At 37.7% G+C, this 23,789-nt stretch overlaps 1 protein-coding gene across 4 annotated transcripts in view; it reads right to left on the minus strand.

Annotated features, from left to right (window-relative positions):
- Positions 1-248: 248 nt before the first annotated feature.
- Positions 249-23,789, minus strand: part of KAT6A (lysine acetyltransferase 6A) — a 115,326-nt gene continuing 91,785 nt past the window's right edge. For all 4 annotated transcript variants that reach the window (XM_087418578.1, XM_087418575.1, XM_087418577.1 and 1 more), the window contains 8 exons: positions 19,438-19,579; positions 17,731-17,892; positions 16,522-16,615; positions 13,914-14,145; positions 12,679-12,889; positions 10,882-11,484; positions 7,740-8,052; positions 249-5,625 (listed from right to left, as the gene is read on the minus strand). In XM_087418578.1, coding sequence (XP_087274704.1) covers positions 2,960-5,625; positions 7,740-8,052; positions 10,882-11,484; positions 12,679-12,889; positions 13,914-14,145; positions 16,522-16,615; positions 17,731-17,892; positions 19,438-19,579 — 4,423 coding nt within the window. In that variant the 3' untranslated portion in view covers positions 249-2,959. The remainder of the gene's footprint in view (positions 5,626-7,739; positions 8,053-10,881; positions 11,485-12,678; positions 12,890-13,913; positions 14,146-16,521; positions 16,616-17,730; positions 17,893-19,437; positions 19,580-23,789) is intronic.

The raw sequence follows: 23,789 nt of genomic DNA on the forward strand, positions 1-23,789 counted from the left end.
CCCTAAAAAAATCCCAAGTGAGGTTATAATACTATTTTCTTTGGAAAAGGAAACACCATCTATATTGTTGGCATTTACACATATATAACTGAAAACTGGCTGGAATTTCAAAGCAAAAGTCGTGAAGTTATACTTGCTATATAAAGAGGAACATGAAAAGGCTAATATTTGTAAGTCTCTGTGTGTACAAAAACAATTGGAGTTTCAAATATTTGGAAGGGAGAAAAATTCCACATGCAAGACAGACATCCAAAATGGCTCAACATAATTTATTTTTTTTATGTTAAAATGTACAGAGTTCTTTTGAAAGTACTGCTAGAAAGGGGAAAAAAAAGTGATATTACATACAAGGAGAGGAAGGGAGACCCACTGGCCCAGGAGCGCATGACATGGAGAAATACAAAGGCATCTAGGGATCCCTTCCCCATAGCTTACAAGTCACCGTGAACGAAGTACAAAGAGGTTACAAAACAGGAAAAGCAAATATGAACAGACAGGAGTAGACTCAGCTTCATTTGTACACGCGGCTTTAGAGGCATCTGGAGCTCTATTCACACGCTAGAGATCTCTTTAAAGAGAATTTTTATCTTTCTTAAAATAGTTTTTAATATTCTACAACAAAGATAAAAAATTTTAAAGATGGAATGAAATGAAAAAGCTCTTATTTTAAAAGGCATCAAAGTCACTAACAGTGAGTTTTTAAATTTCTTTTTTTAGAAGATTACCCAAGTTATCTTGCTAAAAATACATTTTTTTTTTTAAAACAGAAGTGAAAAAATGACAGGTACCAATATTACTGTGTTGGATAATTTCTTTTATAATATAGAAAAGAACATTTTCTCTACAATACTTCTACAGTCACAAAAAGGCTTGTGGAAAAGGGAGCTGCCCGATTGAATTTTTTTTTTTAAAGAAACAAACGAAACCAAACACAACCGCAAACCAACAGAAACTGAATTCACGGCCCTCATTTCAACAGCTTCTCCTTCTGCCCTTACCCACCCTCCTCCCAATATCCCGCCCCCCACCCCCACCCCAGTCCCACCCCAACCAGGAAGCAACGACAGAGCTGCAGATGTAGGCAGAGGGCAGCACAGTGCACTTTCTACACAGATGACCGGGAACCGGAATAGTATATACAGAGAAACTGGGTCCGACACAGCCTTGCACATGCTCAGAATTGATAACAGTAAGATGTGGACTTCTGCCTTTTTCTAACACATTTAATTGAGAAAGTCAATTAAAGTGTATAAAAAAAAACAACAAACCTGTGCATTTGAAAAAATTTAATGCCTAATTAGTACTTCAAAAATTTATCTATATAAAATGTACAAATAAAGGAGAGAATTTAATGCTTACAGGTATTTCTTTAAGCAGTACTTCTCTCTTTTGGATATTTGACTGCACATACCAAGTGGTATAATAGTTTCCATCTTCTAATGATGGAACATATATATATATATATATATATTTTTTTTTTTTACCTATCCCTGGAGCAAGTAATAGGAAGAGAATGGGCCAACTGGCTGCACAAGAGAGAATGGAATTGGGAGCAACAAAGGAGCCTGCTAAAACCCTCTGTCCAGGATTGCCCGACTATGCTGGTGGTTGGTTTATCCCTCTTCTCTTTAGCCACTCACAGGAGAGGGGCTGGTGCAATCTGATTCACAGGGGATGAACTCAGGATCTCAAAAGACAAATGAAAACTAGAGGTATGTATCATTGAAGTAGCTATAAAACTCACACCATGATCTCCCTTACGACACAAATTCTGCATCATCTCTTCCAACATAATATAAACAGTGTCAAAGGTTTGTCAGGTATTTTTCAAATCACTGAAACGTAGTCATCCACCAACACTTTACGTAAGAATGGAAGAGGCTAATTACTGGGGACTGCCGTTTGAGTTTAATTAGAGTCAAAGGCTCAAGAATTCAGACCCTTAGCATCTCAAAGTACATACTAAAAACAAGAGGCTGCGTGGAATATGTGCATTATGGCTGATTCACCAGATGGTAAAAAACAAGAGGTTAATTTCCTCTTTTTGATTGTTAATTGATCATCTCTATTCCTCCAAGGCTGAATTAGGATTGCAAACAGCTTTCCTCTGAGATTCTGCTGTTAACTGAGACTTACAGTATTTTTGTGTCTCTGAGTGCTGAATGGGAATAGTAAAAAAACCAAAACTTATATTACACTTAAGAAAAACAAACATTTCAACGAAGTCCGTCTATAAAGAAACATTCTTGGGGAAAGGTTTCAAGAGGTGTGTGTTTGTGTGTGTGTGAGGGGTGTGTGTGTGTGCGTGCATGTGTGTGTGTGTGTAGGGAGTGGAGGGGATTTTAAAAGGAGAAGCATTTTCCTGCCTCACTTTATTAATAATAATAATAATAATATTAACAATAATAATAAGTTTAAGGAGCTTGGGTTGTTCTCCATGTCCCCATCCGAGTCTCCCATAAGTGCCTCCTGCTGGAATGAAGTAGGAAATGAAAGGTTTGGAGGAAAGGGTCTGGTTAACCCTGGAGATGTATATATAACATTTAAAAATGACAACATTGGGAGCTGCATAAACAGTGAGGGGAAACATACATCTTAAAATAAAATAAAGATAATTCACTTTTACACAAATTCTGTCCATGTGGTATGTAAAGAAAGTAAGGCTCTTTTTAATTATGAAAAGATTTTGTGCATGTTTCCCCTATCCCCAAATCCATATTTAGATGAGTTCTATTGTAAAATGTTCAAGATTGTGAAGAAAATCAAAACCCAGAACAAAATGAACCCAAAGAAAGAGAAGACCAGGTTTTCTAAAAAATAAAATAAACCAAAGAAAAATTCCTCTAAATCTACAGCAATATTTTAACTGGAAAAAAGGTCCATTTTTTCTCTGGTTTGTCAGTATAAAAGGTTCCTTTATTTATATATATTTAAGTTTTTAATTGCAAGTTTATCTTGCTCATCTTCTCATGTAAGGTCCATTGAGTGACTGCTTGGGCACACCAGCAGCATTCATGTAGCTGTGATGGGAGGGGCCAGTATACATCATGTTTCCATGAGGGTTTGGCTGCATAGGCTGCTGGGTATAGGCCTGACTCCCCATCATCCCCATCTGCATCTGCATAGGATACTGTGCTGTCTGGTTCATGTAAGCAGGGTTACTGTGGTAACTGCTGTTCATCATAGGCTGTGTCATTCGATAGCTGTTCATGGCATTCAAGGTGTTCATATTCATTGAATTGACATTATAGGCGGGGGTTGGCATTAAATTAACCCCCATGTTCATGCCACGCTGAACAGCCAATGCACGAGGGCCAGCCTGCATGGCAACCGCTGGTGGGCTGCGGCCATACAGCTGCTGCTGGTGAGCAGCTGCAGAGGGCAGTGGCGCAGATTTGGAGCGGATGGAAATATGCCCCTTGACTGGCATTTGCCCTTGCAACCTCTGAGTGTGAGGAATGCCAATGTTGGTGGCAGACATGTTGCACTGTAGCAGAGGTGATGTGAGGTTCATGGTGGTGGATGCCAAGTTTGGGGGTGGCGTCATGGTAGCTTGTGCTTGAGGGGTCCCAGCTAATGGATGAGACGGAGCTAGCTGAGCCAGTCCTGTATTAGACAGAGAAACACTGGTTGCATAGGAAGTCACAGCAGGAGAATGGCTATAAGGCATGGCATGAGGGTCCATAATGGTGTTAGTCAGCTGCTGCAACTTGGCTAAACTGAAGGTGGCTGATGGTTGAGAGTAGCTGCCGGCACCAAAATCCCCTGGAATCCTCTCATAGATACTTATGTTCCCAGTGCTTCCAGATTCTGGTATCTCCATGATCATAGGCGCTGGAGTGAAACTGTTATTCATACTACACTGTGACAGGGTGGGCTGCTGCTGGGGTGGGGGTGGGGGTTGAGGCTGCTGGGGCTGAGGTGGTGGTGGCTGCGGCTGCTGCGGCTGCTGGGGTGGTGGAGGCTGTGGTGCTGGTTGCTGCTGCTGCTGCTGCTGCTGTTGCTGCTGCTGTGGTGGTGGCGGTGGCTGCTGCTGCTGCTGGTTGCTGGGAGGCCTCTCCACCACACAGCTCTGAGGTGACTTGATGTTGCAGTTGGCAGCAGGCTGGACACTGTTCTGCTGCATCATGCTGCAGCTGTTGCCCATGTTTGCCATTTGCTGCGTGACAACACAACTGTTCTGGGTGAGGCTGCTGGAGGATGACAGCCCACCATAGGAGCAGCTGCTCTGGGAAGAGTTATTCCCACAAATGCTGCCACCCATTGTGGAATCATAACTGCTAGGGTTCTCATAGTTCTCCGTGGTGCTCTCGATGCTGCCCAGATCACTGAAGCCACTGTCCACCACCTGCTGAGAGTGGTCTGATACGGAAGGCACATCCATCATGGGGCTGGTCTCCATGTTCTGCATAGAGGGTGCGGACAGGGATCCTTGTTCTGGGCTGATCTGGGTGTAACCACTTTCAAGGGCAGGCACGTTGGGACTGCTGACTGAACGGACTGACTGGCTCGGATGAGACTGAACAGAAGATATCGGACTATTATGTTCTGAAGCATGGCAGTCTTCAACCATTGACAGCTGAGGGTCTTCATCAGCCTGGGTATAACTCTGCAGGGTCTGACACGCTGCCAGCGTCTCTTCACAGTCCTGGTAGGCTCCCTCGTGCTCACTGCTTTCCTCTTGAGTCAAAGACTGCACTGCTTGCACGGTTTCCAGATCCAGTTCACTATGAGGAATCTCTTCTTCCTCTTTTAACTCAATTAATTCTTCTTTAGAGTTTGAATCTTCTTCATGATCATCCTCAGACCCTGGCATATGCTCCGATACCACGGATGTTTCATGGGAAGTCTGCTCCTCTTCAGAATCTGGTTCTGTTTCATCTTTATCCTTTATACTCTCCCTACTGCTCTGCATATTAGTATCTAAAAAAGACTCCTGACCACCAGGCTCCTCCTTGACATCTTCTCTGACAGGCTGCTCCTCTAGCTCTTTTTTCTTTGTAGACTCCAGATGACCATCATCTTCGTCATCTGCATCACGGTCTTCATTCTGGTTTGTCTCTACAGCCACTTCGTCCTCTTCTTGCTCCTGCTCTTCCAGTTCCTGTGGCTCTTCCTCTGATCGCCTCTGCTCTTCTAAGACACGGGGTTTCTCTTCTTCCTCCTCTAGCTCAGGTTCTTTCATTTCTGTCTCGGGACTATTGCTGCTATCCACTGGAGAAGCTGCTCTAACTTCACTGCTGGTTGTATCTTCTTCTTCTCCCTCTTCAACCTCTGCTGCTTCCACATGCATCTCCTCTTCTTCCTTCCTTTCTTCTGTTAAAGGCAAGTCTTCTTTTGGTTCAACAGTTTCTTCATTCTCTTGAACTTTGGATTTACGTCCAGGTTTAGGAATGGGGACAATGGGCTCAACAATGCATCCTTGAGTAGAAACAGCTATGATTTCCCGATTCAACTTAAATCCTGGTTTGCGACCAGGTCTTTTCTTCCAGTGGATTGGTTTGCGGCTCTTGCCTTTGGGCCATCCCTTTTTCTTTTTCATAGGTGTGGATGTATCTGGCTCAAGTGGAGAATCCTTCACATCACATTTTCTCAAGAGAGAGACTGGCTTTAGGATAGGAGTGTCTATACAGGAGGGATAAAAAAAATAATAAAATAGGTTACAAGACTAGTGCCTTTTTCTGAGATCACATGTACAACAGACATGATTTTATTAATCATCACAAACTCCTGATTATCTTTATTTTCAAGTTAAGAATCTAAATGAGAAACCTAATTAATGACATCTTCTAAAGTCACATAGTGAATTGGCAGAAAAATGAAAGATTCCTGATCACTATTCTGTTATCATCCACTAGTTAAAACCAGTTCAAGTTTATCATCACCAATTGTATGGCTTTGGGAAGTTACTCTAAGATTCAGTTTCACCATCTGTAAAATGGAGATAAGCTTTATAAAGATGCAAATACTAAGTTATCACAGCTACTTTAGACATGTGGTCTTTACTGTGTCAGTTACAAATCAGCTCATTTCTTCTCCTTGTTTTTCTGTTTGCAATTTATATTATCTCTCTGGTTTTCTCAGTTTCTATAAGTCATTACTTCAGGTAATATCATGAGCCAATTACTCCAGGCCATAATTGAGCAATCCTACATGAATAATTGATCAATCAATGTTGTGTTTGTATCAGAATAGCTGCAAGGCATCTAGTCCTAGACAAATACTGACCTCAAGAAAAAGTTAAAGTACCAATGACAATGGTTTATTAGAAATAAATGTGATATTAGCATTATATTCTCCCCATTCATTTTTTCTATTTTTAAAAATTGTAGTAAAATACAGATAGCATAAAATTTACCATTTTAACCATTTTTAGGTGTACAGTTTGGTGTGGCATTAAGTACACTGACATTTCCCATTAATCTTTAAAAGGAAGAACACCAAAGCCATAACCGGGTTTTGGGGGGAGAGCTAAAAAGGTATCGTAGCAGTAATAACTCGAAAATAAACAAAGGAAATGGCTGCCTCAGAGAAAATTTGTCCAAGTCAACAGGAACTTAAACAGGGGATACCATTTTAGTCTACAATGATCCAAGACAGAATTTTACAAAAGTGCCAAAGTTACAAAGTAAATTTTTAGGTTCCTAGTTATGTATTTCAAAATAAAATAAAACTCTGGAAAATCATTCACAATAAAGCAAAGAACTCAGCCATCTTATCACTATATTAAAAGTACTTATATAAAAATATGAGAACGGAGAAAACGCAAGTCACCTACTAGATTTGAAACTGAGTGAACTGATTTTTAAAAGGCGAAAAAAAGACTCAACTAGTTAATACATAAAACCTATAGGTTTATGTACCAAAGGTGGACAACTAGATTCCTTCAAATTCACTCAGCAAAGTAAAAAAGTTCAGTGTGACCCCATGCAAGACAAACACCGCAGATGCAGGCAGCACCATACACTGGCAAAAACTTTAGGCTAGGATGCAAATGACTAGTTTGTGACCCAGCTCACATGTGAGCCCCAGGTTCTTTATCTCTAAAGAGGAAAGGAAAACAAGGCTATTTTAAAAGTAAATCATTGGATTTTTTGCTATCCCATAAAATTTAACCTATTTTGAGGTATTGTTGCCATTTTGATCAGAAATTTACTACTCGTTGAGTAAGACACATTAGAGATATGATTCAGGAAGGATTCCTGAACAGATATGAAGCAAGTCCGATTTACATGAATCTGACCTTATTTAAAAACCATCTTCTTAGCATTTATTCATTTAACGATATTTATTGAGTGCTTATTTTAAGCACTCAGCATACAATAATTAGCAAAACAGACTGTCTATAGAGTGCACATTCTAGTAAAGAGTTGTTACTTAAATATCTTCCTGATGCTAAACCCAATCTACCCATTAACTAAAGATTCAGATAATGGCCAAGAAAGGATTAGGCAAAAATGAACAATTTCCTAACAGCAAGATATTTTCTGCAGAAGCAAAAATAGATCCTGAGTTGAAACAGAAACTAGAAAAAAGCACTTTAAAACGACAGAGGACTAAGTGAGAAAATGAAGATGAATATACTTGATAGAACTTTTTAGAGATTACCAAGTCATCCTTTACTGGCTTAGTAGGTTGTGTTCATTTTTCAGCCTCTTTTAGTGTAGGGTCTGCAGCTATCACTGCTGTATATTTACAGACAATAAAACTACAATAAGCAAGGGTTCTGTAAAACATACCATCAGCATCATCTGACTCTTCATCGTCATCTTCATCTTTAGACTTCCTCTTAGAAGAGGATCGACACCTGAGAACATCCTGTGAGCACAAATGACGGAAGTATCCTCTCGAGAAGAGTTCATTTTCATCCTCTTCCTCTTCTTCTTCATCAATCTCAAACGTGGGTTCTAATGTTGGCATTGGCCTCTCAGAGTCAGAGTCTTCAAAAGGTTCATCTAACACCTCTGTAGTCTCAGAGATAGTTTCTGTGACCACGCTGCTATTGTGGTGTTTACGCTTTCGGACTCTCCTTCTTCGGTGAAGAATTGGTTTCTATTTAAAAGCAAAAAGTATTTTATTTACAGTAATGAACACTATCATTTCTATTAATAATAGGATTAATAGTTTTTAAACCTAATAGAATTAGCACATATAAAATGAGGAGGCTATTTGCCAAAAGACATTTTTTCAATATTATTTCAAAATACTGTATAGTAAGATACTATACCTAAAGTATCATAGATACAAAGATGATGGATAATTGAATACAACTTCGTAAAAGAATAAGCAGCACGCTCAAAGAGCATAGATTTTAATTCCCTTATTAATAGTTCAGTTAAATCTGACACCCTAGGGAGTTGCCTATTTCAATGACACAGAGGCTAATCCCTTAACTTCTCTTTTCCTCAAGAGAAAAAAGGAATAAAACACTTTCTGTTTGTCTCATAGCTCTACCATGAAGGTCGGCAGGACTATCAGTAAAGCTGTATGCCATTTTCGTGAGTTATCCCTAAAGAGTTACAGTGAAATGTAGCCAAAATGTATTTACTTGATGTTGCTGAAGCATTTCGAAAGTAAAATAAATCTGTTATTGAAATTTGGCACATTAGGCACAATTTTGCACTAGGCTTGATCTAATACCTTAAAGCACACAACAGATAACACAAAATAATAAAGCTGATGCACCAGAAATGATCTAATCCCATCCCCTCCTTCTATAGAGGCCAGAAAGGTTACAGGACTTGCTTAAGGTTACACATCCAGTCAGTATAGAAATGGTTGTAAAATATAGTTTCTGACTCCCAATCAAGTGATTTCTTCAAGAACTTAAAAAGTACTTTGTACGGGATCTCACTGCCTATTACAATATGCTCTTTCTCACACAGGGAAATAGCATAATTTTATTTTATAAATAGGCAATATAAACCTAGGATGGCAAGGATATATTCTTCATGGTCATGTAATGAATAGCAGAGTTAGTCAGTGTTCAGTTTTTCTCCACTTCAAATTTACTAGTCCTTCTAGTTGAGAATACAGTTTTCAAACTAGGTTAAACACGGCCCTGCTCTTTGGAGAAATGGCTGATTCTAAGATTAGGGCATGAAATATACAAGATGAACCCAGAACATCTTGTAGTACCAGAAAGTAAGTGCTCAAAACAAAACAAAAAAACCTCACAATGATGAGGGTATGTATGTTAAAGGGACACAGGAGCAAAACTGAAAGAGCTCCTACTGGCCAAAGGTGGAACAATTTGAGCAACAGATTAAATCAAGTAGTAGTACTGGATTATAACTCAAACTATAAAGTAAATATCTATGAGTCCATACTGATATAAATAAACAAACGCTTGAATAAATAGACAGATGGGGGAGAACGGATAAATCTCCCAAGCAGAATTGCAAATAATTAACACAGATATTCTGCTCTTAAGGAGTAGAGTATAACTTCCCCTATCTTAAGTGTGGGCTGTGAACAGTGACTTCCAAAGAGTACAACATGGAAAAGAGGAAAACAAGAGTAACTTTACATTGGAGAAACCTGACAAACACCACCTCAAGCCAGGTGACTGAGGTTAACAGCAACAGTGAAAAGCACATTGATAGTAAATACCCTTTTATTTGGTATATAGATGTTTACTGATAGTAGATACGCTTTATATGATGTGATAAGAAGGGCACCTTACCTCTGTGGTCTTCTTCCCAAAAACACATTATCCCATTCTAATATCATGAGAGACATTCTATAAAATACCTAGCCAGTGCTCCTCAAAACTGTCAAGGTCATCAAAAACAAGGAGTCTGAGAAATTGTCAGACATAAATGACTACTAAATGTAATGTATGCTGGATGGGATCCCGGAACAGAAAAAGGGCATTAGGGAAAACTGAGGAAATCTGAATAAAGCATGGACTCTAATTAATAATGTATCAATACTGGTTCACTGTTTGTGACAAATGTACCATACCAACATAAGAGGTTAGTAACAGGGAAAACTGGGTGTAGAGAACACAGGAACTCTCCTGTACTTTCTTTGCAGTAATTCTGTAAATTTAAAACTGCTCTCAAATTAAAAGCTTATTATTTTTTTATAAATAGCCCTACGTTTTTTTCTTTAAGGCTCTGCTAAGGAAAGGAATGATTTCATTGCTTTGGATGAAAGCTGTCACCCCACTACTGCAGGGTGCCTCATCCAGGGAGCAGACATACTTCAGTCTGGCTGGCTTGTGGCAATGCTTAAAGTTCACTCCACAGCCTGGTATATTTCTGGTATACAGTTTAACAGAATTCATTATCGTCATCACACAGCATTTATTAACAAACTGGCTACCATTTAAACTTTGAAAGATGATGAAATATAGTTTAGAAAATATTTTTAAAACAAGGTTAAGTCAAACCACTGGAGGGGTGAAGGGAAGAGAGAAAAGGGAGGAAAGAGTACCGGGAAAACAGTACTGCCCAAGATAAGATGAAGGGCTTCACTCTCTTCATTCCCACATAGGGCACCAGTATGTCCACTTTCCATCAAACCGGGTAATACTTTGCTCTCCTCTTCTAATATAAACATTTCTTAATCTGTACATACTTTTAAAATATTTTTAAAATCCCTAAAAGTCACAATTTGAACATGAAAGCAGCAAGCTGAAAGTGTCAGTCCTTAAATAAGCTTATGACTTCTAAATTAATTCCCCTGAACAAAAGAAGTCACATACCCATTTCAAATGTTCACCGAGAAGATTATCAGCTACAATACACTGAGACTTCAAGTTTAAAAAATAACACACTAAGAGTTTCTGTATTACTCTTTCAGAACTCTAGGACAGAACAAATATATATAATCAGCTGCAGCTGCAGGAAGAGAAGACATAAAGAAATGCCTTACTTTTCGCTTCAGTGTGGGCTTTGTCAGAACTGGTGGTGAGTTGGAGCGAGGACTTTCTGGCTCTTCTTCCTCCTCACTACTCTCACTGAAGCCCCTGAGGAGAGCCCTGTCACCATCACTATAGCGACGGGGCAGTCTATCATTGCCTTCTGGGAGTCTACACTTCAGAGCCTCAGGGCACTTCTTGAGCTGTCCTCGCCAGAGCTCAACCCCCTCACTGAGTCTTCTTTTGGGGATGTCTGGCTTCCCATCCTGGCTTGGCTGCTCCTGAGAGGCTGCCAACTGTTCCTCACTCTCAGTGTATTGTTCTTGGGAGGTTTCTGATTTTTCCTCACGTTCTCCATATTGTTCCTGAGGAGTTGATGTCTCTTCCAAGGGCAGTTTAGAATCTTTATCATCAAAACGTTCCTGGGTTTTTCTGTTCTTCCTCCCCCAGCGGCCTCTCCGAGATGGCTGATTATTTGCAGGAAGACTATCACGGGGAAGGACTTGTTTATTCAAACGTGTAGAACTAGCTGGTGCCATAACTTCTGGTTTCTTTTCACTTTCTACTGAAGAATAAGAATCTTGTTCTTTATTCTCTCGAGATGCAGACTTTCCTACCTGATTTTAGAAAATAAAACCATGCTGGTTAATTTTTCAGTCTTATTTGGTTATATCTCCTATTCTTACCTTTTAAATACTCAGATAATAAAAGAAAACAAAGATTTAAAAAAGAAAATCATTAATTATTTAATAGCTAACATAAATATTTCTTAAGTGTTAGGCACTGTTTTAAATGCTTTATAGGTTTCATTTAATCCTCACAACAATTGTATAAAGTATTATTATTATATCCCCACTTTACAAATGAGGTAACTGAGGCACAAAAACTCTAAGGAACTTGCCCCGGGTCATGTACTGGCAAATGTGAAGCTGGGATTAACCCAGACAGTCTGACTCAAGAGCTAGTGCTCTTAACCACCGTGCAATACCATCTGCAATCAACAGAGTAAATGCTACTGTTCTTATAAATGTTAAGTAAGATACATTATGAAATTTCTCAGAAATGAAAACTTATAAACAGAGAGGAGCTGGGCTTTGGGGCATGGGCAAGAGAAAGAGGGTGTTTGAAAAAAATGAAAGAAAATTTCTGTAATTATTTAGATTTATTTTTATTCTGAATATTTAATTTCATTTTGAAAAGTAAATTACATCAAACAGGGGCATGAAACTGTTTACGTTTATCAAAGGACAGATTTTTAAAGGATGAAAGCACTACTTCAAAACAAAAAGAACAGAGAAAGGTATGCATCACATGAAGAAAAATACTGAAAACTCAACAATGTAGTACAGTCCCTCATTAACCCTTTAATGGCTAAAGACATTTGTGTACCCGCTGAACTATGTAGTGCTCTATGAGAAAACATACACATTTACATTATTTCCTTAACGTTTTATTTTAAGGAAAATATATCTTCATTTCCTTTTTAACAATGGTCAGATTTCGATTCAATTCAGATTCCCTAACTACTATACAGCTTAAAATTTAGTTGCTTATGGGCACTCTGGTAAGAAATATTTAGTCATAAGTAACACATTATAACAAATTTGAAGGTCTAATGATCCAAGGCTTAAAAATATACAAATAAGTAAACAAAACCCAGTCTTCCTGAAATTTCTATCATTGAAATAAACTCTGAAATTCTAATGTAAATTTACTGTATTGGTTTAAGATATAATATATATCACAAATACTCATGAACACCAAAAATACATCCTTCTGTCATCAAAAATAGAGACTACTCATGCCCTTACACTCGTCTCTAATTCTCTTTCCTGGCACTGCGGCGGCTCTTCGTTTTCTCCTTCCTCAACCTCCTCTTCTTCCTCCTCTGAGACAACAGAATTGGAGACTATGACAGGAGTCCAGCGCAAACATTCTGGATCTACATCTACAGGTCGCAAATTCAGCTGAAGCTTTGCCATGTGATCCTGGATAAGTTTTTCCCGGCGGATAATCACAAATCTGGAACCAGAGAAAAGTTTATAGCAATCAACGATGTACAAGGAGTACCTAACAATGAATACGGGGCTATAACCCCCAGAAAATCCTGGAGATGATGATAAATGCTTCAAAAATAGCTTGCCTGGGAAGATGAAATACAGAAATATGCCACCACGTGAGACAGCTAAGAAATATGAAATTGGACAAATACTTCACACTCAACTATAGCAATGAATGGAGTTACTTTAACCATTTATTGTCTCACACTTCCCACCTCTGGAATTTCTCCTACTCTCCTGCACTCTATCTCCTATTCTCCATCTTCCTAGTCCAAATGCCTCCTATCTTTGTGACCTTTTCCCAACCACTCTAAATAAGGATGAGCTGTCTTTCCTTTGACCTACGTTTCATTTTGTACCATTCATATGGAAATAAATCATGAGTATATTTTATTTGACATGGTTTATAGAGTAACCATGTCTTGTGTTACTTCTTGTATTGTGAAGGAGCTCCCAATACTAGAAAATAAAAGATTCAGTGGCTTAGGTCCAAAAGTTAGGCAGAAGACCAGAAAAAAACAGTTAAAAAAATATACGGTCTTGGGGCTGGCCTGGTGGTGTAGTGGTTAAGTTCGGTGCGATCCACTTCAGCAGCCCAGGGTTTGCAGGTTTGAATCCTGGGTGTGGACTTACACCACTCATCAAGCCATGCTATGGCAGCAACCCACATACAAAATAGAGGAAGACTGGCACAGATGTTAGTTTAAGGCCAAACTTCCTCAAGCAAAAAGAGGAGGATTGGCAATAGATGTTAGCTCAGGGCCAATCTTCTTCACCAAAAACAAACAAACAAACGAAAAAAAAAAAAACAAAAAACCACCCATGGTCAATAGTATCAAATATCATACAAAGGAAAATGATGTTTCAGGACCACCAAGTGTACTACTTATATTAGTTTATACCTTTGCATTGACAATTTGGCTGTCTGATCCAAAAACCTCCACCTAATTATCTTTCAAAGGTATACAAAGGGATGTGATACTCACTGGTCACTACGGTAGTCCAGCATGCGTAGGTGGTGGAGTGTGGAGGTAATGTCTTGAGGGCAGATTCCAGTCAACTTGCTTAACTTCTTAATGCTGATTTGCTTGTCATTTTGGTGATAAAGGCACTCCAATATTACACTTTTCCAATAAGCCATGTAGGAAAGACGACCTAGATCGGATAATGGTTTCTCTGGAGACCCTGCTTGGCCTTCACGCTTTGATAACAAATAACCTAAAGAAATCCCCAAATCAGAAACGTCAGAGAGCCTTAAATAAGCTAATTCAACAAAACAACAATCTCTTCTTCCACAACCAATCCAAGCATTACATAAGCAATAATAACTTCAAAGGTAAATTCCTTCAAGAAAAAGAACAAAATTTGCAGGAAGATTACATAATTTGTATACAATGAACATTACATTAGTATTACTTTGTCTATAGTTAATATAAATCACATTGTTAAAATACTCAAACTGTTAAAAATCAGGACTTCATATTAAGAGGCTGTGTAATAGATAAGGCAACAATGATTTCTGTTTAATGTAGTATGGGAGAAAACCACGCTTGCATGTTTTATTTGGACCACTAGATGGCAACAGTTATACTTGAATTGAACAATACAAAAGAATGCCTTCGTTTTTATGCAATCCTATCTATTGTTTTTTTTTCTTTTTTATTTATTTTTTTTTTGTGAGGAAGATCGGCCCTGAGCTAACATCTGCCAATCCTCTTCTTTTTGCTGAGGAAGACTGGCCCTGGGCTAACATCCGTGCCCAGCTTCCTCTACTTTATATGGGACGCCTCCACAGCATGGCTTGCCAAACGGTGCGTCGGTGCGCGCCCGGAATCCGAACCAGGAACCCCGGGCCGCCACAGCGGAGCACGTGCACTTAATCGCTTGCGCCACCGGGCCGGCCCCCTATCTATTAAGTTTGTGGTTCTTCTGTGGGCGAATTAGATAACGATTTCTCCCTTGAACCAAAGCTCTCCTCACAATTACCTACCACCCTAATTCTTGGTAAGCAAGAATGTCAGCATGAGGGTGTCACTGTTGAGTGTGTGGTGGTATTACTTTGTCCTCTTGTCTAGTGCATGAGTCTCAAGAACAGGAAAACAACGGCATAAACTCTAAGCTAAAGTATTGAAAATGGAGATGGCAGAAGTTTTTTGTCATTAAAGAAAACTTGATTAAAAGCTGTCTGAGAATGGTAATGTGGGAAAACATATTACATTAGGAAAAGTAAATGAAAACAAATACTGTAATCATAAAGACTGCTGTTTGTATATCCCAAAAAAATGACTATTTCCCCTAACTTTGCTATTTAAGAGCATAACATGTCCAATCATGAGTCCTATTTCAAAACAATATATGATATTAAAGGAAACAGTCTGAGTTCCACACTCTATTACTAATCCAAAAAGGCCGAGAAAATGTACAAAATAACCAATGGCACATATTTTCAATAAAATATGGTCAAGAGTACAGTCTAAGGTCAAGTAGAATAAGCTTCAATGGTCCATATGAAAATTAACTTCTTAACACCGGCAATGTAATCATTTGATATTTAGAAGGACAGTCTGTAACAAAGTCCTTAGTTCGAACTACTATTTCTGAATATATTCCTTTAAATATTATTATTTTTAGCAATAGCTGAAGGAAAATATTCCCTCCAATATCACTATTTTATAATCAATATAAAATTTATTGCAAACATACATTTACTAAGATTATCAATGTGTAAAAAAATTCAAGTTCCACAATGACCTTTTTAGAACTGTTAGATTTCAGTTTTTAAGTCAGATTAAATTATTTCCTGTATCATTTAAGATTTTTAAAGGCACATTGCATATTTTTAACCACTAGGTAGAGCCTATAACTAAAAACGATATGCATGTTTTCTCAGATAATTGGGTAACAAAATAGGGCAGGTGCTCTACTTCTTCATTAGCACTAACTTAAATAGTTGCATAATTTTTTTTAGTATTATTGTGTGTTAGAATTACCATAAAACTAAGTTCCACTGTAAATTAACAGTTGCAAATTAAAGGTATTTGCTATAGGATGGACATTGAGGGTACTATGCTAAGCGAAATAAGTCAGAGGGAGAAGGTCAAATACCATATGATCTCACTCATAAGTAGAAGATAAAAATAACAACAAACAAACACATAGAGACAGAGATTGGACTGGTGGTTACCAGCGGGGAAGAGGGGAGGGAGGAGGGCAAAAAGGATGATTAGGCACATGTGTGTGGTGATGGATTGTAATTAGTATTTGGGTGATGAACATGATGTAATCTACGCAGAAATAGAAGTATAATGATGTACACCTGAAATTTATATAACGTTATAAACCAATGTTACTGCAAAAAAAAAAAAAAACGGTATTTGCTACAGATCACTCAGAAGTTGGTATTCAACACTAGCTATTTAAAAATATTTCATGTCTAACCAAATGAAAAAAAATACATAGTTTTAGGTTTTAAAGTCCCATACAACAGTAGGACAAAAGATACTAGCAACCAATAAATCAACTGCAAATCTTTAAAAATATATATATAGAAGGTCCACAGAAAGAGATAAGAAATTATGTTATTATAATCCTTACTGAAATCGATGAGAAACCTGCCATAGCCCTTACGCTGGTATTGGGGAAGAATCATTATACAGGAAACATTGTATTTCTGTTGGCAGTGCTTTTCCTGGTGGAGAAAATAGAAGCCAAGTTTTAAAAAAACAGGCTGCTAAGACTGAATAGTAATGCTAATTATTAAGAAACAAAGACTAACAGTCAAAACCCCAGCCCTAGCCCTTTGGGAATAACAATGCACATGAAGAAAAAAATACCCCACTGGGAGGAGATAGGACTACGTTAAGTCATTGCCATTACCCACAAAGCAACCATCCCAGGAGAAAAAAAATATAAAATAAAATTATGCCATCCAACACCATCTGCAACACAAAAACAGTATGTCAATGCCTAGGATGAGCAGAGAAATCTGAGTCCTAGTCAACCTGCAAAGCTACAAATGATGAGTCAATGTGGCACTCCAGAAGTGGGAAGAGTCATCAACTATTTCAAAGTTCCTTTTCTTTTCTGCTCTGGTGCTACACAGGGCAGTCCCACCTCCATGTTCATGGCACCTAACTTCACACATTTCACTTTAAAACTAACTCGAACCATTTTTAAATATTTATAAAAAGTAGTCCCAAGATGTTGGGTACACACTTTTATAAATCAGACATTTTAAATTATATTTAACCACTGAAATAGCCTACTAACAGAACTCTTATAAAGCTAGTACTTTCCACTTAACTATTTTATACACTTAGATTTTTACTATGGGCTTGCTTAAATAAACGTATGTCTTTTACGTTGTTTGACTACAAAAGAAACTTTTTTCCCTCCCCAAGAGAAAGGAAGATTAAAGAAAGAAGAAAATATCCTTTAATAAAAACGGCTTCCTATTCTTATTTCTATGCCTACAACTCAAATTAGGAAGAGAAGATTTAAACTGAGGAAGAAGCCAAAGAGGTAATGACTGTGTTTATTTCACAAGTTCTACCTATTATCACCGTGGGAATAGAAGTCACTTTAAAACTTTTCCTCTTGAGTATAACCAGCAGTTCATGTTCCTAGGAGAGTACAGTCTGTTGAATGTTACCAGGCACCTTCTGAACGTGCCTTCCATTTTCCTTCCCAAAAAGCTGGATGGTACCAGAAGGTGCTGCATCCTGTAGTGTCTCCTAGTGAGAACCAGCAGACTGTTTCAGATTTCCATATGAATTCAAACTCATTTTAGGCTGATATACTTACTTTAGAAAAGTAGCCAACAAGGTGGCAGCCCTTGACATCATTCTGTGTTAGTACGTAAAAAAGAAATGGCTCCACGTCATAATAGAGGGTTTTGTGGTCAAGAAACAACTTTGCCAAGAGACACAGGTTCTGACAATAAATGGTACTCACATTCCCATCAACCTAGAGGAAAAAAACAACCAACTGATCAGTAGAGTGTCTCTTAAGTTCTAGAATAATACACATCAAGTTACAAGCACCTCTGATTATCCACAGTCCAGCCTAAGAGATGTCAGTGATCAGAACCTGGAAGCTATCCCTTGAAATGGCAGAATTACACTACCTGCTGTTTTAAGACAACTAAATATATAAAATACTATACTTCAACAAAACATAAATACCTAAACAAGAAGATGATGACTGTTGTAAAAACGGCACTTTTTGCTTTTATAATAAGATTGATTGCAGGAATCCTTCAGAGAGTAAGCTGATCTGATTCATTTTTTAAAGTATTTAATTCAACAAAAGATCTAAATGCAACCTATTCTAAACTATATTTGTTAAGTAAAACAAAGTATAACTATAACCTAACCTGTGCCAGCAGCCAGAAGCAATGTAGTCTGACTGCCATGATCAGATTTACCCCCAAATAAAGCTACTGGAGGGAATATTAACTATGTCAGAAGCACCAACCAAGTTCCCTAGGGAGCAAGCTGGCAAATAAGATATTTCTTGGAATCAGGTTGGCCAAGATCAGGAGCACTACACTATACTGCTCCTTACACTCCTTTGCTCTTGGAGTTGCTGGAGCTTGCTCTTTCATGAAAATGCCAATGGACGCCCACATTAGACCCCAAGACATTGACTTCAAGACTAAAACCTCCTCAACAATTTAAGTAATTTAAAATCACTGCTTTTAAAATACACACCAATATATGCTTAAATTGAGAAGCAATCTGCTCTTGGGTATTCTGAAACAATGTTGTATACCACACCCTTCCTCCTCCCCCCCAAGGTGACGAGCTCTTCTATTCGTCACCTAAAATAAAGGCTGAGGGAAGATCAAGAAAGTTAGAGACTCAGTAGATCCTGACAATCTGAAATTCTACCATCATAGTAATTAACAGACTTGAGCACATGGGAGGTAATCAATTAATACTTTGCAATCAAACTACAGAACTGAGGATCAAGAAATTAAAAACCACTACTAACAACACAGAATCACAGACACAGCCTAAGTCATATCATTATGATGAAGTCAGGAAAATACATTAAGATTTACTAAGGCTATTAAATACACCTCTACAAAATATTCCTTTAAATAGAGCAATAGAAATTTTTTATTTAAACACCGTATTTCATAGGTTTTAAGACAATTTTACTGTACCCAAAATATGTAAAATTAGTTGACATTTTATAATCAAATGAGGTCTTATAAATCATAATTAGCGGTACTTTTTCCTTCTTAGTGGTACATAAAAATAATAAAATTGATATCTTTGGTGCAACGAAATACAAAATAATTTATTCTGAGATCAAGCTTGTGAACTTGGTACCTTTTGGATTGGCCTAATTCTGCTTCTCATATAGCTGACTATCTGACTCAATAGTGAGTACAACAGAAAAATAACATTTCCCCCCAAAATCAAGTTGCACAATTAAATACAGTACAAGTGGCACTGTATTTGAAATGGATAGGAAAACAAGACTAAACATCTTCTACTTTACCTCAAAGACAGAAATATTATTCTTTCTGTAAATCTCATTGGCAGGAGGATGGAACCAACCACATTTCTTCATGTGCTGCTGTAGAATAGTTCTACTTTTCATATATTTTAGACAGAATTCACAAAGATACAATTTAGGCAGCCTGTAAATAATAATTAAACAAAAGACAGGGATTTATATAAGACTTTAACCTTTCACAACTACTCTTTTTTCATTCTCATTACCAGCCAGGTAAAAAGGTAGAGAATGTATCATTATCCCCATTAATCAAACGAAAGAAAGAAAAAAAAATTCAAGATAAAACTGATTTGGATAATGGTATCCAACTAATTAACAGCAAGAGGGCAGGGATGAGAAATCAAGACACTCAATTCAGTGCTCTTCCCATTAGACTAATACTGTCCAGTCTTCTTAAGTTACCCGCTTCACAGACATGAAAATCTCACATTCTCTCCTCCTTGATAATCTCCAATAAGCAGAAAATAAAATCTACCTTCAGAGCACACCAATAAGTGAAGAACATTTAGTTAAGCTATATATTCTTTCTTCCTTCATTAGATCATTCATTCGTTAATTTCAGAAAAACAAATATTTGTTGAATACTTACTGTATGTCAGGCCCTGTGCTAGATACACTAGGTGCAGAGTGCTGAGTAAAATGGACACAATAGTGGGGATTACAAAAGCAGATTTTGTATATCTTTTTAAGTATAAAATTATATTATAATATTGAATATGTTTTTTCAAGTTAGGGCATACTATACTAACTTCCCTCCTTCTTTCCACCCCTGAAATTCTGGCTTTTCCTCTGGTTAAATATCACATTAGATCTTGTAACGCAAAAGTCTATTATTTAACAAGTGAAATAAAAGTTCAATTATCCTTTCAGATGTTCTCTGTTATTAATTTTTATTTTCTCAATAATCTTGCTATTTTATCAGTAGCTTAACAGGACTTCTTCCTTCTGTCCCTTTTATGAGGAGCTAGGCAATGAAGTCAAGTGATCAGATCAGTTCATAAAGTAATGGAAGGAACATAACCTAAATTAAAAACCACTGGCTTTTATACCCATTTTAGTCTGAATCCAGAAGACCACAAGGCTCATCCATTATGAAATACACACCCCATGTATCCTCAGCATGGAGGGTTCCCTCCATCATGAACTGTGTCCAGAACTGGTCATGCCTTGGTCATCTGAGATCGGATACTATCGTTAAAAAAGCATATGCAAAAGTACTGGATGATGTGATGACAAAAAATATAATCCAAATAAATTACTGTATCCTCTCTCATATAAATACATATTGAGGCTGAAGGAAATAAAAAAACTTCATTAACCTAGTTGCTATCAGTTTAGATAGCTATGCTTTAAAAAGATTACCCTGAAATTAAAGAAAAAGATTAACACACAAAAATGTTTGACTTGTTAAAGTGTGAAGAACATAACTATTTTTTCAAGTTCTACTTTAGAAGCAGCTTTTGAAGCACAATTATAATTATATGAAAACATCTAACATGCAACTAAAGCCTTTCCCAAGGTGTATTCATGAACACTAGTCCTGTATGCACTACGTGTTTCATGCTCAAATAAGGGTAGAACAGGGCATGTGAGTTTTCTTCCTTATCCTTTGGGGATTCACAACGTGCATTAATTCTTCCTGTATAATCTCACATCTTTTTTTTTTTGGTGAGGAAGACCGGCCCTGAGCTAACCTCTGCCAATCTTCCTCTTTTTGCTGAGGAAGACTGGCCTTGGGCTAACATCCATGCCCATCTTCCTCCACTTTATATGAGACGACAGCATGGATTGACAAGCGGTGTGTCAGTGTGCGCCCAGGATCTGAACCGGCGAACCCTGGGCTGCCGCAGTGGAGCACGTGCGCTTAACCGCTTGCACCACCGGGCCCGCCCTATAATCTCACATCTTATTTTTAAAACTGCCATTCAGCACACTAAAAGCTTCCCAGGAACTGTTGTGGTATAGTATTTCTAAATGTCTACATTATGTAATAACTGTTTTCCAAAATATTAATATTAGCAAAGCCAACACAACCTGTAATTATAATCATTAGTAAAAAAGTCATTTCAAAATAAAGTACTGAGTAAAACAAATAATGACTGACATTATAAATTAAAATCAAGAAGAGCCAAGAATATAGAAAAGAAAGGTTTCCTAGGCTACTTTGCTCATTTCCTTTGCATGTTGCCTCAAAACCCACTACCCAGAGAAAGAACGGCAGCAGGATAAATAGCTTTTTCCTTCTTTACCACCAGAACTAAAAGAATCTCAAAATGAAATGGCCCCAATTGTAAACTTCATTATCTAACGTGGGCACTAGATGTATTAATCGAGTCTCAAAGGTGACCCACAACTACCCAACTGTCTTCCTAAATATCTGGATTTTGAATAATTTCTACTTAAAAGGAGGGTGAGAGAATGAGGTTCTCCCTATGTCAAGGGAATTAACAGCAACCTCCTCCCCACCAACTATGCTACTACTTACCTTTATCTACCTGTGCTAAACTCTCAATGAGCAATTTTAACTTGTTGCAACATGAAGATAAAGAAGAATCCTTGAGTAGAGTTTCACTTTGAGAGCTTAATATTACACCTAAATAGCCTGTACAATGTGAATCTGAGAAACCTAAATAAAATTCTGTGCTTTTTAAAATATTAAGAAAGAAAAAAAACAAGGTAATAAAGAACCAGTGACAGGCCACTAAACTTGTCAGAAAAAAAGATAAATGCCAACTTTAAAAGCATCCCAATTCAATTTTTAGGTCTCAGTACAGAGGCATGAAAATAACGTACAATTTATTTCCTAATGTCTATGAGAGAAGGCCTAATTTCTTTAAAGCTCTAGTAGTAAGCGAGTTGTTGAAGAAACATTAGAAGAAATGAAATCTCTGAGAAAATTACTGCCAAGTTCTATCTGGTAAATTGTAAGTGCATGCTACTTCCTTGGAATAGCAAGATGTATGGCATTTTATTCACGATTTTAAAAAAACCTGGCAAATCTTATTATATGAAAAATAATAAAGTAAAAGCAAGCATCATGATCTACTTTATTCCATTCAGTTCTTGCTGAAAACATTTAAAACCTCTTACTTGATTATAACCAAGCCCACTGGGATGACACTTTGTCTAAAGGGAATCATGTGATAAAATCCCTGGAAAAACAAAATGTTTCTTCTAGTAATAGTACAAATGGCTGCAGTTCTCTCACTGAAAAAATACATCCTATTGAAAGGACATCAAATCACCTGAAATGAAATGTAGTTACAGAGATTATGAATACTCCTAGCCCTAGAGAATACTGCTGGGTGCTGCTGCTTTTGTCATCTTCTTCCTGACAGCACCTAGGCCTTGACTGTCAAATAGGTGTATGGGCACTCTGATCAGCTGCATCATGGGGTGTAGCCTCCATACTTGAAGTTTTTCTAAACTCGGCCACTATGTTGTCACCCCAGCCTGCGAAGTCAGCACTGGGCTGCAAGGGGGCCGGCCTGGTAGTGTAGTGGTTAAGTTCACGCGCTCTGCTTCAGTGGCCCTGGGTTTACTGGTTCAGATCCTGGACGCGGACCTATGCACCACTCATCAAGCCATGCTGAGGCGGAGTCCCACATAGAAGAACTAGAAGGACATACAACTAGGATATACAACTATGCAGTAGGGGCTTTGGGGAGAGAAAAAGAGGAAGATGGGCAAGAGATGTTAGCTCAGGGCCAAGCTTCCTCAAAAAAAACAAAAAAACTGGGCTGCAGCTATGTGTGCTTTGGAAGCACTGCTTCTCTTATTCTAGGATGATGCAAATATTCTTCCTATAGTACCTTCTTGGCTTTTCAACATTGCCCAAAATAGCAGTCGTCTGTGTGGCCTTTATAATAAGTCAACTTGCAGCAAAATTTTAATACCACAATAAAAATTATATTAAATATTACTTAAATCAAAGGTTATGGTACAAGTCATGTGAGATCAATAGATCTATCAACAGATCAACCTATATGGAGTAGTGCAAGCACAGTGGTTAAAGTTATAGCTATGTGGTAAGAGAAAACAGGATTAAACCCTGGTTCTGCCATTTATCAACTGTATGGTCTTAAATATGTTTGCCAGGCCCTGGTCTGTAAAATGAAGATAGTAATGTCCACATCAGAGAATTATTCCAGACATGTTTAGTCCAGTACCAAGCTCAATGAATGGTAACTACAACTGCTATTATTTATGATTAATACTATGAATATCTTTATTCTCCTTTCATCCATTTTATTTCATCATTTAATAATCATCCAAAGACCTTAAGGATGCTGTTCTTCAGTAACTGGGGCTACATATAATCTATGCATCAAATC

This window comes from Ceratotherium simum, chromosome 28, assembly GCF_057802395.1.
Source record: "Ceratotherium simum simum isolate JZ-2026a chromosome 28, ASM5780239v1, whole genome shotgun sequence".
NCBI lineage: Eukaryota > Metazoa > Chordata > Mammalia > Perissodactyla > Rhinocerotidae > Ceratotherium > Ceratotherium simum.